Below are 15,066 nucleotides of genomic sequence, written 5' to 3'. Positions count from 1 at the left end.
TGTTGTATTTAGTGTTCCATGAACTTTAAACAAAATTCTGAATTTTCCAGGTTAGACCATTCTCTATCCATTCCATTCCATAAATATTCCATATGTGATATTTATGCTTGGTTAAGAGGAAATTAAAAAGTTGATAATTTGAGATCTCATCCAGGCAAATAGACGCAGATTCTATCATGAGAAAAATATAACGAATACTTGAAAGACAAACAGCTCCACCTAAACACTTCCAATTGACTTTCATCAAGAAGCCAGCTTCTTACTCTTTTTCAAAATTTTTTTTCTCTTCTTTCTTATGTCAGCCATCATGCCACTCCCTGAGGATAATTTGTTCAATCCTAGGAAAGAAATTTCAAATGTGAACATGGTTTTCTTATTGAAAAGACGTGGTTTCAGGAAGAAATGGGTACTATGAGAGTCAATTTGGTAGAGAACATCATGAGTGAGGTAACACAGGAGTGGGGGGAGATGGATTCAGGAGTTGCTTTGCAATGCCCTCCATTCATTGTTTTATCAGGTGCACGTGCCTTACAGATGCAAAGACGTGTGTTTAATGAGTTCACTAGCAGACCTCAAAGCTCACGAAGAAGGATGGACTGAAGGGAGTTGCATCCCATGACAAGACACAAGGTAATGTGTGTGTAGTCCCATTACCAGAGTATTCACTCTGGCTCTCCTTTAAATAGTGAGTTACACTTGTTCAGTTATGTTATCCCTTAGTTTTCTAATACATATTTTATTATAGCTACTAATGGTGTCAGTATCTCCTGATTGTTTTCATTGGATAGAGATTTCTTCTTAATTTTCCATCTTAACTCATGGAAGACACTTTCCTATATCTTCATTTTTTTGATGGATGACATCCTACATTTTGAGAAACAGAATATTCTAGGAAAATATGTGAGACGTTTTAAAGGAGAAACAAACAAATGAGCAGAATTATTATAACGTGATTGACATCATTTCATTAAAGTAGGTTTGAATCTGTCTTCATCACTTTATTCTCAGCCTTAGAATTAATGATATAATAAAGAATAATAATAAAGAATTTCAACCACAATGGCTAATCTTCATTCATTCAATCAATATTTATTGAATGCCTACAAAAGTCAGGTGCTTAATTGTTAATTCTCACCACTCTGCAAAGTGCATATAAGTATTCCCATTTTTATAAGTGAGGGAATTGTGGGGTCAAGTAATATGTCAAGGCCATGCAGTCCGTAAATGGAGGAACTGGGTTTTAATCCCGAGTTCATTTGATTACAAAGCTCTTGCTCTTTTAATTGTGCTGTAGTGCTATTCCAGTTACTTTATGACTCTGCCACAATTTTCATAATTCACAGTTCATAATTCTGTGACTCTGCTTGTCTTTTTTATATTTTGAACTTGAGAGAATAACATTCCAGGCAGAAGAAATACCAAGTCCAAAGGCAGGAATGAGCATGACTTATTCCTGGGAGTTGATAGTTCCACTCTTTTAATTCACATACTTGCTACCTATATAATAATGAACACACAGAAGGGGTTCAGAAAATATTTGTTGACTCATTACTCTTGACATTGTTGACCATTCTCTTCTTGAAAATTTCTCCTTCTTATTCCCTGTCCTTACTACTGATTCTCCTACTTCTTCACTTGTAATTTCTTTCTCAGTGCTTTTAATGGCTACTCTTCTTCAGATTCCTCTTTAATATTTGGGATTCCTTAGCTTCTGGCCTAGAACCTCTCCCACAGAACCACACTCAATCCAGATTATTGTTTCTTAAGGCAGCATGAGAAGAAGGGCATGTGTGTGCGTGCACGCAAAAGAGAATAACAGAAGTACCTATTCAAATTTTGCCAGTCTCCTTCTTCCTAATCCTGACAATCACATACTCCATCACTGAAACTCTGATATACATCTTCAGGGCTGATAACTCCAAGCCTAATCTCTACTTTGATTTTCAGAATCATCTATCCTAATGCTTGCCATGTATCTCTGTTGGGATACCTCACAAGTATCCCAAACAGTTTTCTAAACCTTAAGTCATCAGCAAGCCTCCTATGATCTTCCAAAGTTGCTTTCCTCCTGAATTACTTACCTTTGTAGGGTGGTACACTCTCTACTCAATCATTCAAGCTAGAAACTGGATGTCAGCGTATAATCGTGCTTTTATTTTCTATATTTTATGATGTTTTGACATCTTAAAAAGCTTGTTGGCCAGGGAGAGGGCTAGCCTGTTTTAAAGATAACGAAGAGCTCTGCCAGGAGCATGTCTTTCATATGCGAACCAGGCAAGCCCAAGTCTGTAGCCCCAACCAAGTACTTACCTAACTCTCATACCCCAACCCAATATTTCTCCTGCCCTAAATCATCCCAGGGCTAGGAACCAGGCAGATCTCTATAGATTAAAGCCCATGGGAATTATTCAAACTAGCCAATCCTAAACTGTTTACCATGCCCTGCTTTCCTTGTCCCACAGAAACCCCAATAGAGGCTCTGGCCTCAGCTTTTCTCTTGTTCCTGTTTCTGTCTGAACAAACCCAGTGCTCCCATGTGGCCCTGCATGGCCTGGCATGTCTCTTTCTCTTAGGAAATGTAAGTAATACATTCTTCCTTCAATGGCATTGACCTCTCCGTGTTGTCGCTCAATCATCTCCAAAAACTAAAATCCCATGAGTATAATTTTAATATAGTTAGAAAATTAATAATATAATAAAACAACAGAAAATTGTTGAGCATTTACTATGTGCTGGGGACTAGTATAAATTATACATGTATTTTCCTCTTTAATGTGCAGAACAACCCTCTGAATTGGTGCTAATGTTATTGCCATTTTATATATAAGGAAGGTGAGGCACAAATAGTTAACTAAATCTGATCAATATCACACAGCTAGAAAGTGGTGAAGCCAGGATCCAAACCACAGCTGTCTGGATTCAGAGTTCTATTCAAGACAAAGAAAGAATGTGTTGAATTTCAAAGGACTCTCCCCAAAGTTTCCCATCTTATTGCTGGAATCTTACCAGATTCCTGATTCTTTCTTTTGGCTTGGAAAAATGGAGTTAATTTTTATGACATAATATACCATTTGCTTGTCCACCATCTAAGGTCTCAGAGCCTAAAGACGTGCATATTAGCCTGAAAACATGAAGGGTGGGGACAGATGAAGCTGCTACCATGTCCTGAAATTCAATTTTTTTCTTCTAAGGTTAGTAAATAGAAAGGTCCAAAGAAACATGAGAAAAGAAATGATTAACGTTCTCCTAAGATAGTTGAAGTCTATTTTCAAGGTGGTAAAACTGAACTCTAAATCTTCCTTATGTTCCAAGTTTGACCTGCTGACTCCAAAAGGCAGGAGCAAAACTATTCTTAAAAAATCCTAGAACATACCTGTGTTGAGGCAGCAAACCATAAATGTCATGGTTAAAGCGAGCATTTAATTTATTCTCTGCCCATCTGTTGATTAAGAATGTAGGGTAAACTTGGTTGACAACAGAGTTAAAATGAGTGAAGAGAACAGTGTCCATGGGCATCCCATAATCCCAGACCCAGTTCCAAATCCATGCACCACACCTTGTGCTGAGAAATACCTAGGAGAGAATGCAAATAAATGCACAATAGATGCTTCCCAATATAGCAGTTTACTTTCATAGGATCATTTTCTCACTTCTTCAGATATGTCTCATTGGCTCATGAGAAGAAATGGATAAGAACTCTCTTGTCATTTTAGCTTGAAGAGTTCTTCTTTCTCAAGACAGGAAGACCAATAGATAGTCACACACATTCCTACATGCGGAAACATCTAACTTGTTGCTTATAGCTCCAGAGATCTCATCAAGCTTTCCTCTGGACCTCACCCACTAGCCCTTTTGAACCTTCTCCAAGGCAGTCTTTGATGCCTGCAATCTCTTAAATTCCAAATTCTGGAAAAACACAATGATGCAAAAAGACTAGAGATCAACAAATTGACACAAAATATCCCATCCATCTGTTAATTACTGTACTGTAGTATCTAGAACACTTAGTTATTCTGTATCCCTGTTGAAGGAATTGGAGTTGGAAGACGGTGTCAAGTGTCACGTCACTGAAAAATATTAAGGGATTTAAAAAATGGTTTTCTGGTAAGTTCATTTTTGTAACTCTTAGCTGAGCTGGTAAATCCTCCACACTCTGTTAAAAATAAACATTATGGAAGTCACTAAAGTTTGAAATATTTATTTGTATTCCATTCTCTATTTTTTTTGGAATGGATTAACAAGATGTCTATTGAGGAAACTGGTGTGAGAAGGTAATTAATCAGTATTGAAGCAGTGTATGAATACACACTACACATATTTCATGCAATGATCACATCTCAGAAGGCAGTAGGCAGGTTGCATCTCAGGAAGGAGAATTTAGGCACCAAACCTGTGCAGCTACATGACTGAGCTCAATCGCCAAATCACCTCCAGAATTTCCAATGCCGATCACAATGATTTTCTTGCCGTGAAATTTCTCTGGACTCTTGTATTCCCAACTGTGGACACACTGACCTTTGAAACTTGTGATTCCTGAATTGCTCAAGTATTGACCATTATTTTATTTTATTTTTTAACTGCTGGCCTATTCTAAAGCTTATTGCTAAACTCAAATGCTATGCTCTTTAAACCTCTCATTTTCTGGTCTACTGTTCCTGGTCTGTGAACTGTGCTTGCCGAACACTATCAGACAGAATTAATTCTCCTACAGTTTTGTTCTGGACCAAAAATTTTATGATCTCAGGTTTACTAGGAACTCAGATATTTTATTTCTGCCTCCTTTTTACTTACCTGTACCCTGCCAAGACTTCAAAGAAGAGCTTGGCTCCTCATTAAGTAATATATCTTCTTTATCCATCATCTTTGTTATTTACAAATACTGCTCTGACCCAATTCCTTGTCTTGCTTTCCCAAACCATGCTTCATCCCTGTCTAGCTTGTTTCCATCTCTTTCTAAGCCCAGTACACCCTTCCTTCTAACACTAGCAGTGTTCACTCTGCTCTCCTACTAGGGACAAGTGCTCACAGACTCTGAAGCTGAGAGGACATAAGAACTTATTGTTTTTGTTTAAAAATATGCTCTGACTTAAACAAAAACCTCATATGGCAAAGCCATAATAGCTGGTTGATTTTTTAGCCTTTCATCTTTTAAACAATATTGGGGCATGCACATGTGGCCTTCATTGCTCCTCCTGTGACATTGAACAGCCCTACTCCATCCTAATTGTGGTTCATTCCTTGCCCTGTTCCTTTTTTCCTAGAGAATATGCTCCCAAACATCAGCTTTCCCCTGGAAGCAGTTCTTTGATCACCTAGTGAACTCCTGGCACAGATCTAAATGTTTCTGAACTTAATCATTGTCAAGTTCAATTTTCCATTCAATTTCTGACTGCAGCTCTTTCAATTATTTCTCCTCCCCTTGACCCTACTGAAATTCCTCTCACTCTCTGAAGATAACCTTTTCTTCTCCTTTGTTATGAAACAATAAAAATCTGAAGTGCGTCCCTCAACACCTAAAAGTTACTATGTTTTCATCTATTCTTCCTCTGTCTCCTTTCCCCAAGATAAAATGTTTCTCTTCTATTCCAAAATGAACCCTTTGCCCTGTGGCTCAACATGGGAGGAGACCTTGAAATCAATCAAACAAATCAAATCAAACAAACATAAGCCACAGTCCAAACAATGGCCTTTAAGGTCCTTCTTGATCTGGCATACCATTCACTCTCTGACATCATCTCCTTCTACTCTTTCTTCTACTTCCGCCACACTGGACCTGTCAGGTACACACCCACCTCAAGTCCTTTGCACTTTTTTCTTCCTTCTGTACGATCTGCTTTCCTCATATATCTGCATCACTTCCTCAACTCCTTGGGGTATTTGTTCAAATGCCCCTTTCTCACTGAAGTCTTGCCTGGCCATCTTATCTAATCTTGCATCACAAGCCCTTCTCCCCAACCACCCACCCCTTTGCCATCCCCTGGCAATTGTTTCTCTTCACAGTCATCACCTTCCACGTATTTATTTCTTTCTGTGTCTCTCTCCATCTACTGCTATGTACACTCCTTGGGGACAGAGATTTTTTCTGTTTTATTCTCTGCTGAGTCTCTGGTACACAGTTGGTGCTCAGTAGATATTTCTTGAATGAATGCTGAATGAATGAATACAGGAATATTTAAACATCTAATAAGCTAATAACTAACTAACTAATAGACCTCTTTTGACCAATTTTTTTTAACATCTTTATTGAAGTATAATTGCTTTACAATGGTGTGTTAGTTTCTGCTTTAAAACAAAGTGAATCAGTTATACATATACATATGTTCCCATATCTCTTCCCTCTTGCATCTCCCTCCCTCCCACCCTCCCTATCCCACCCCTCTAGGTGGTCACAAAGCACCGAGTTGATCTCCCTGTGTTATGCGGCTGCTTCCCACTAGCTATCTATTTTACGTTTGGTAGTGTATATATGTCCATGACACTCTCTCACCCTGTCACATCTCACCCCTCCCCCTCCCCATATCCTCAAGTCCATTCTTTAGTAGGTCTGTGTCTTTATTCCCATCTTGCCACTAGGTTCTTCATGGTCTTTTTTTTTTTTTTTCCTTAGATTCCATATATATGTGTTAGCATACTGTATTTGTTTTTCTCTTTCTGACTTACTTCACTCTGTATGACAGACTCTAACTCCATCCACCTCATTACAAATACCTCCATTTCATTTCTTTTTATGGCTGAGTAATATTCCATTGTATATATGTGCCACATCTTCTTTATCCATTCATCTGTCGATGGACATTTAGGTTGCTTCCATGTCCTGCCTATTGTAAATAGAGCTGCAATGAACATTTTGGTACATGACTCTTTTTGAATTATGGTTTTCTCAGGGTATATGCCCAGTAGTGGGATTGCTGGGTTGTATAGTAGTTCTATTTTTAGTTTTTTAAGGAAACTCCATACTGTTCTCCATAGTGGCTGTATCAATTTACATTCCCAACAACAGTGCAAGAGTGTTCCCTTTTCTCCACACCCTCTCCAGCATTTATTGTTTCTAGATTTTTTGATGATGGCCATTCTGACCGGTGTGAGATGATACCTCATTGTAGTTTTGATTTGCATTTCTCTAATGATTAAGGATGTTGAGCATTCTTTCATGTGTCTGTTGGCCATCTGTATATCTTCTTTGGAGAAATGTCTGTTTAGGTCTTCTGCCCATTTTTGGATTGGGTTGTTTGTTTTTTTGTTATTGAGCTGCATGAGCTGCTTGTAAATCTTGGAGATTAATCCTTTGTCAGTTGCTTCATTTGCAAATATTTTCTCCCATTCTGAGGGTTGTCTTTTGGTCTTGTTTATGGTTTCCTTTGCTGTGCAAAAGCTTTTAAGTTTCATTAGGTCCCATTTGTTTATTTGTGTTTTTATTTCCATTTCTCTAGGAGCTGGGTCAAAAAGGATCTTGCTGCGATTTATGTCATAGAGTGTTCTGCCTATGTTTTCCTCTAAGAGTTTGATAGTGTCTGGCTTAACATTTAGGTCTTTAATCCATCTTGAGTTTATTTTTGTGTATGGTGTTTTGACCAATTTTAACTTTATCATCTCATGCACTGGGAAACAGACATTCAGAGCAATGGAAGTGGAGGGAGTCTAGCATCTCCTTAGACCCCAATGGAGTCTCAGGTCCAGCCCTCTTTGAAAAGACCAAGTATATATCCTGCTTCTAGAGATAAAGAAGGAGATCTCGTGCAGGTAAATCATTCCTATACCATTCCTTATATTCAGGGTGCTTAAGCTTCCAAATAGTAAACAATAGCACTGCAGTCTTTTCTAAGATGTATAGTGACACTAGCACAGAGCTATTTATATTCATCATGCTATGCATATAGATACACATTCAGGAATAAAGCTAATTATTAATACATATTTCTGTATCTTTGATCTTACTATTTACTCCAAACTATTACCAACACAAAACAATTCCCACATTTTGCCTTCCAACTGTGGTAAAATGTAGCACTTTCCTCTTAAAATAGCCCAGAACTGGTGGTTGTATTAGTAATTTTTATTTTCAATTTTATAATATGTATTATTTGAATGGAACTTGAAAGAACATGCATTTCTTTATAATCAGAAAATATCATATTTATTTTGAAACTAAGATGACTTTCAGAATTATAAACTTTCTGCTAAAATAACAATAGCCACTATGATAAAACTCCATAACACCAGTGCCTTAGCATTCGGTAGGACATACCTGGAAAGTTATGGAGTGGCATGAAGGGATCGGTTTCAAGGCCACTACACACCATAATCCTATCAAAGACATAGGATTCCTGCTTCCCTTTGGTCTGGACGACCTCTACCACTTAACTGAACCACAAAGTAATAGAATTTTCTTAAGGGATGTTTCCTTAACTTATGATGTGGTGATTTTCTCTCTGTATCTTTGCTCTCCACTCTGAATTGACGGAGAAATGGAATGGTACTCTGTACTGCATTTCAATAAGTTTTTATTATAGTGGATTAGAGCAGCTATTAAAACATGACTATTTTTCAATCTAGATTCCTTGGTAAGTTCTTTTCATTTAAGGCTTATTAACATTACCCTGTACCACTGATGTTTTATTACTACTTGAAAATGTATCCAGAGACTATAAGCAATGAGTTTAGCCAATGACAACAGCAAGCACCTAAATAATCCCCCCTGAGTACACCAGTTAATGCATAGCATAGGTATTCCAAGTATTTAGTAGAATTATAATGTCAGCCGCACGCTGGACCACACAATAGCAGAATGAGCCTATATTAACAAGGAAAATGAATCACAGAAATACATGGATAAAGAACATTGCATTTATTAATTTCAAAAGTCGACCCAAATACTCACTGTCCATTTTTAAACGCCAAGGCTATTACATTTCCACTAAGATATATAAATTTGTTTGAAAAATCACCTTTCAAATGTCAAAAATGTCTAGTCAAATACTTTTTTTCCAGGGTATTTAGATTCCTTGGCTGTTGAAATGAAAAGCTATTAGCACATATGATTTGTGTTTAGTATATTATAGGTGTGTCCTTGATCATTTATATCCCCTCAGCACTCCGGCAGCTCCCCTTAAACTCTAGTTTCTGATCATGTCTGTCCATTTATCCTCTCATCCGAAACAAGCCCAAATAAATTCTCAGCAGGCCAAATCCCTCTCCATACATGCAGCAGATGCTATTCCCAACCCTTCTTATACCCTGCGGGAAATGGTAATAAGTTGCTCTTTTGATGAATTCTTGGTCTATTTTTTCCTTCCCTTGTGAATATTCCATACTAATTAGCCTTTTTCTTTCTATTGCCTATATAGAACACAAAGATATTTTTCTAATTATGCAATTATATGCCATAAAATAAAAATTTTGAAGTACCTGTTAAGCTCCAAGTTCTTCGAGGAAATAAAGGTCATAGAACTAATCTGTAGCAAGAAGAAAAATAAAAGCAGATTTGCTCTTGAAGTCTCCAGGCGTTGTGGTAAGAAATGGGCTCCAGAATGCTTGTCTTCTAAGGAGACCACTGGTTTCTTCTTTGCTCTTTTCTGTGATGAGGTAGCCCCCCAGGTGTTTTATAAGATGGCTGTTTTGCAAAACTCCTCCCCATGTCTCCCTCCTTTTCACCTAGCTTTTAAAATTGGGGTCCAGGTAAAGAAACTGGCATGTTATCAAATTTTTCTAAACAGTAATTGTGTTGATCTCACAAAGTCTAATTACATCAAAGGTATGATGAAGCCCAGAGGGCACAGCTAGGGAATTGATCTATAGTGAAACTCGGAAAATATGGGGTAACATTTTATCTTCTGGGGTGATAAAAATGAATGTAAATGCATTGCAATTGATAGAGCATTATCACCAAAGCTAGAATAGGGAACAGGAGGAATTGACCAAAAACATCCTGTACACAACATTTTGTATATTTCTATTTCTTTATGGTAAATTCCTACAACTGCAATGGCTGAGTCAAAAGGCATTTGAGGAACAATTTTTCAGATCTTCAATACATCATCTCCCATAAAGATTAAAGCAGTTTCATTATGATTTAAAACATTTGAATATACCTTTTCCTTCTCCTTGCTAATTACAAAATATTCAATTTTCTTAATGGAATCTGCAATTCTTTGAATACCAATAAGTCTAAGCTCTGTACATATATTTTTGTCCATTTGTATTTCTTCTTTGGTGAATTTGATGAATATCACTTCTACATGTTTCTGTTCTTTTTGTTTAAAGGAATCTTTTAATGTTATTAATAGATACCATTTTTCCTCTCATACATTTTTCAAATATTTTCTCTCATTTTGTCATTAGTTTTTAAAAATTACAGATTTTTCTTCCATTTTGATCAAGTGATATATATTTTTTCCTTTATAGTTAATGGCTATTGTATCATACTTGTAGTCTTCTCTATCTCAAGATTGTGAAATTATTCATGTATATTAGTTTTCTTCTTATGGTTTTATGTTTTTATTTAACTCTTTGGTATTTCTAGAGTTCAGTTTTGACATATGGTGTAAGTCAATACTTCAACTTGATCCTGTTTTTCAATAGTTCTTCGGGTGCCTCTGACCATTTCATTGAACAAATCATCCTTTCCCTACCATACTGGAAATGACAACTTTATAATATATTCAATATTTATACTTTTGGTTTTATTGTAAATCTTTATTTCCTGCCCTACGAATGCTTCTTTACATTCAGATATCAAAACCACACTAGCTATTGTTGCTTTAAAGGATTTATGATATTGCCCTGTGCAGTCTCCGATTGTTACTCTTCTTCGATATTTCCTTGACTTTTCTATTGTTTATTTTTCTCAGTGAAACTTGGATTAATTTTTCATAGCTCCAACAGAAAAATTTTATTAAATTTATCAGCTAATTATGGGATAATTGACATCTTTATAACATGGAACTTCTCTGTTTATTCACATTTTTTGTATCCTATTGTAAACATTTTTTTACATGGGCTCACAAATTTTGTTGTTGATTTCTAGTTGCATATCTGATTATTATTGGCAATGTTAATTTTTCCATTGTATTTTTTAAACTTACTGCTGGCATATTAGTTAATAGTTATATACATATATCATTTACTTATATATTATACAGAAAACTATACTTATGTTATCTTTTAATAGTTCATACACAGACATATAATTTCAATTATTTCAAACTCATTCATTCTAAGTATTTCATAGATTCTCATGTCAGTCCACATTAAAAAAAATCAAAGAATCAAAATAATAATATAATTTATTTTCTCCATTTCTGATAAGTATCCCTATGTTTTCCCTCTCATTTACTGAGTTGTCTAGAATTTTCAGAACAATTTCCAACAAATGTGCTTACTGAATATGTTCCCTTGTGTGTTTCACCCTTAAGTATGATGCTGGCTCTTGGTCTGAGGAACATACTCTATATCATATTAAGGAAATATTTTTTCTTTTTCTAGGTAACTCTGTTTGTGGGTGCATGTGTGCACCCATGTGTGTCTGATCAGGAAACAATATTGATTTTATTGAATGTATACCTGAATCTATTGAAAATCATATAGTTTTTTTCATTTTCATCTGTTGCTGTAATGGATTATATTAATAGATTTCATCATTTGATTCATATTTTCATCTCTACATTAAATCTTACTTGGTATTGATATACTAGTATTCAAAAATGTTGTATTCTATTTCTTAGACCTTTGTTAAGAGTTTTTGCATTTAAAATTATACCTAAGATTGGTCTGTTGCTACTTTTTTGTGCTGTCTTTGTCAAGGCTATGTTATCTTTGTTACCAGGGTTACAAAAAAGCTTTCATAGTTGCTTTATACTTTGCACAGTTTACATGGTATGGTAATCATCTATATATTGAAGGCTAATACCCATTTTCCTGGGTAACTGTATGAGCCCAGTGATTTTCTTTTACTTCTTTAAACTCTTCATTTTATAGGTTTTATATTTTTTCATGTATCCGTTCAGTTAATTACTCTTTTCATTGAAGATTATTCATTTATATGAGTTTCAAAAGTTTCATCTGCTATTATGTATAATCTTATGACTTTTAGATTTCTATTGATTTGTAACTGTCTCTATGTTCTTTATTAATTTTGTATATTGTGCATTATCTTAATTTTATTTGGACTAATAGCAGAGCTTGTCCAATCAGTTCACAGTGAGATAAGAGGCTTGTATCAGGATGTAAATCAATGCACAGCTTCAAGAGAAGCTAGCAATGACACCAAAAAGTTAGTTAGCATCAGCAGTGTCTTTAGTGATTTAGTCAATTTACGTTTTTGCACAAACCCCTTGTCTCATAGTAGATAAATTACAGTCAATTTGAGAATACAACCACACTGAGCTAGAGCTGGAGCCTTGTTTATTTTATTTTACTTTGCACTCCTTAAAAAATCAGTTTTTCAGTTTACCCATGAAGTCTACAGATTTTACTTTATTAATTCATGAATTTATGCTTTTATTTTTATTTATTTTCTTATGCTTTCCTTAGGTTTGATTTCTTGTTTTCTGACTTCTTTTTTATTTACCTATTTATTTATGTATTTTATTATCTTTTAATCTTCTGTATGGTTATAAATGTTCCTTCAATTACTATTTTGGCCATGTCCCCTCTTAAGTTTTTAAGATGTAGTATTCTTATGCTCATTATTTTCTAAAATGTTCTATAATTATGGTCAAATTTCTCTCCTTTAACTTGAATTATTTGCCAGATCTTTTTTGAAATTTTGTTTCATTTTACGTTGTACTTTTGCTCTTAATTTCAAATTGTACTTGTGCGATTGTCGATTGTTGAAAAATATTGCCTAAATGATTACAATTGACAGATATTTATTGATACTTTCTTTGATACATAACATATTATACATTTTATGTACCTATAAGCTCTGGAAGAGAAGGTAGTTTTTTCTAGGGTATGGAGTTCAGTATAAATTTATCATCTTTAGTGTCCTTATTTAAATTATCTTGATTATCTGTTAAGAAATAAAATCATTATTGGAGTGTTATCAGTATATTTTTATTCAGAGATTTTGCCTCACATATTTTGATTCTGTTATTTAGCACACAATTCTGATATATATCCATTGTGGATCAAGCTCTTTTTATATATTATTGTGTATAAAATGACTTGTGAATCCTTTATACTATTTCATGCATTTTACTTTGCTTATTATTTTGAAATTCTTTTTTTTTATTGAGGTATAGTTGCTTTACAATGTTGTGTTAGCTTCTGCTGTACAACGAAGTGAATCAACTATATGTATACATATATCCTCTCCCTCTTGGACCTCCCTCCCACTCCCTCCCTCCCATTCCACCCATCTAGATCACCACAGAGCACCGAGCTGAGCTCCCTGTGCGATACAGCATGTTCTCACGAGCTACTTATTTGACACATGGTAGTGTATATATGTCAATCCTAATCTCCCAATTCATCCCACCTCCTCTTCCCCCCGTGTCCTCACATCTGTTTTCTACATCTGCATCTCTATTCCTGCCATGCAAATTGGTTCATCTGTATCGCTTTCCTAGATTCCACACATATGCATTAATATACGATATTTGTTTTTCTCTTTCTGACTTACTTCACTCTGTATGAAAGACTCTAGGTCCATCCACATCTTTACAAATGACTCAATTTCGTTCCTTTTTATGGCTGAGTAATATTCCAGTGTATGTATGTACCACATCTTCTCTATCCATTCCTCTGTTGATGGACATTTAGTTTGCTTCCATGTCCTGGGTATTGTAAATAATGCTGCAGTGAACATTGGGGTACATGTGTCTTTTTGAATTATGGTTTTCTCAGAATATATGCCTAGTAGTGGGATTGCTGAGTCATATGGTAGTTCTACCTTTAGTTTTTTAAGGAACCTCCATACCGTTCGCCATAGTGGCTGTCTCAATTTACATTCCTATGAAATTCATTTTGTTTATATTTGTTCATATATTTTGTCCAAGTCTTTATTTATACCTTTCCTGAGTCATTTTATTATGGTATATCTCTTGTAAGCAATATACAGCTAGATGTTTTTTTAAGTATATTGTTTTTAAAAACCTCAAAAGCAAAGCAAAATAAAATATAATCTATAATTCTTTATTGACCTTCCCGACTAGGCAGGATGAGTCTATTCAGCATAACTTCACTTTTTTGAACCTTCCCCTGCTTCTCCCAGTACTTGTTTGGAGTTTTAAAATTTTTGGACTAGTTTTTTAAACAAATTATAATTCCTTTAGAAAAGGAATTATTCTGCATAAAAGAATTCTTAATGCCATTTTCATGTTTTGGGGGACTGTACTGAGAACAATTATTAAGACTGGAACATTTGGGGCTTCCCTGGTGGCGCAGTGGTTGAGAGTCTGCCTGCCAATGCAGGGGACACGGGTTCGAGCCCTGGTCTGGGAAGATCCCACATGCCGCAGAGCAACTAGGCCCGTGAGCCACAACTACTGAGCCTCCGCATCTGGAACCTGTGCTCCGCAACAGGAGAGGCCGCGATGGTGAGAGGCCCCGCGCACCGCGATGAGGAGTGGCCCCCGCTTGCTGCTGCTAGAGGAAGCCCTCCCACAGAAACGAAGACCCAACACAGCCAATAAATAAATAAATAAATAAATAAATAAATAAATAAATAAATAAAATTTAAAAAAAAAAAAGACTGGAACATTTGAATTGTTTTACTATTTGCTATTAATTCATCTGTACCATGATTTCCCTGTTCTTTTGTTCTTTATTTCTGCTAATATACGTTTTGAAATTAGTTTTGTTTTAAATGAAATAATACCCACACAGAAGAGTGCTGAAAGTATACATATTACAGCAGAATGAATTATCCCAAAGCAAATACCCGTATAATCACTATCTAGGTCAAGGAATAAAATATTTCCAGATAGCAGAAGCTCCTTTCATGACCTCTCAATCACTACCCACCTTTTCCCCCAACAACGACCATATCTTAGTCTCTACAACTATGGTCTAATAATAAATGAAATTAAATGATATGCATTATTTTATGTGGGGCTTCTTTCACTC

The 15,066-nt window shown here is 35.6% G+C and overlaps 1 protein-coding gene across 1 annotated transcript in view; it reads right to left on the bottom strand.

The window, feature by feature from the left end:
- Positions 1-13,928, bottom strand: part of LOC130709249 (flavin-containing monooxygenase 5-like) — a 34,527-nt gene extending 20,599 nt beyond the window's left edge. Inside the window, exons 1-4 of the mRNA XM_057557176.1 lie at positions 13,919-13,928; positions 8,246-8,356; positions 4,391-4,533; positions 3,374-3,573 (exon numbers count right to left, since the gene is read on the bottom strand). Of these exons, the coding sequence (XP_057413159.1) occupies positions 3,374-3,573; positions 4,391-4,533; positions 8,246-8,356; positions 13,919-13,928 (464 nt within the window). The remainder of the gene's footprint in view (positions 1-3,373; positions 3,574-4,390; positions 4,534-8,245; positions 8,357-13,918) is intronic.
- Between the last annotated feature and the right edge of the window lie 1,138 nt (positions 13,929-15,066).

Source organism: Balaenoptera acutorostrata, chromosome 1 (assembly GCF_949987535.1).
Source record: "Balaenoptera acutorostrata chromosome 1, mBalAcu1.1, whole genome shotgun sequence".
Taxonomy (NCBI): domain Eukaryota; kingdom Metazoa; phylum Chordata; class Mammalia; order Artiodactyla; family Balaenopteridae; genus Balaenoptera; species Balaenoptera acutorostrata.
The sequence above is the reverse complement of the archived record's forward strand: the minus strand, read 5'-3'. Positions and strand labels throughout refer to the sequence as shown.